The sequence below is a fragment of the Penaeus monodon genome, chromosome 32 (genome assembly GCF_015228065.2).
Source record: "Penaeus monodon isolate SGIC_2016 chromosome 32, NSTDA_Pmon_1, whole genome shotgun sequence".
Taxonomy (NCBI): Eukaryota; Metazoa; Arthropoda; class Malacostraca; order Decapoda; family Penaeidae; genus Penaeus; species Penaeus monodon.
The window spans coordinates 9,020,635-9,020,887 of NC_051417.1; the positions used below are offsets into that span (position 1 = coordinate 9,020,635).

Consider the following 253-nt stretch of genomic DNA (forward strand, 5'->3'; position numbering starts at 1 on the left):
GAAGCAAGTAAATTTGGCTAAAATCGCACACCGACGCCCCGACAGACCCAGTTTGCAGTAACAGGCTACCAGATCCGCAAGTACCTGCCCTCCTGCCCGTGGCCGGCTGACCTGTTGCTCAACCTGTCCGGGATGTTGATCAACTCCCACCCGGCAGTGGACAATCCTCGCCTCCTTCCGCCCGGCTTTATCAACGTGGGCGGAATGCAGATCCGACCCCCGCAACCGCTGCCGCAGGTAATATCTTGTTTAT

General features: G+C 57.7%; 1 protein-coding gene across 1 annotated transcript in view; it reads left to right on the forward strand.

The window, feature by feature from the left end:
• The window catches only part of LOC119593485 (UDP-glucuronosyltransferase 2A3-like), a 13,938-nt gene that overhangs the window by 10,172 nt on the left and 3,513 nt on the right, over nucleotides 1-253 (forward strand). The window contains exon 6 of the mRNA XM_037942424.1: nucleotides 46-237. Within this exon, the coding sequence (XP_037798352.1) occupies nucleotides 46-237 (192 nt within the window). The remainder of the gene's footprint in view (nucleotides 1-45; nucleotides 238-253) is intronic.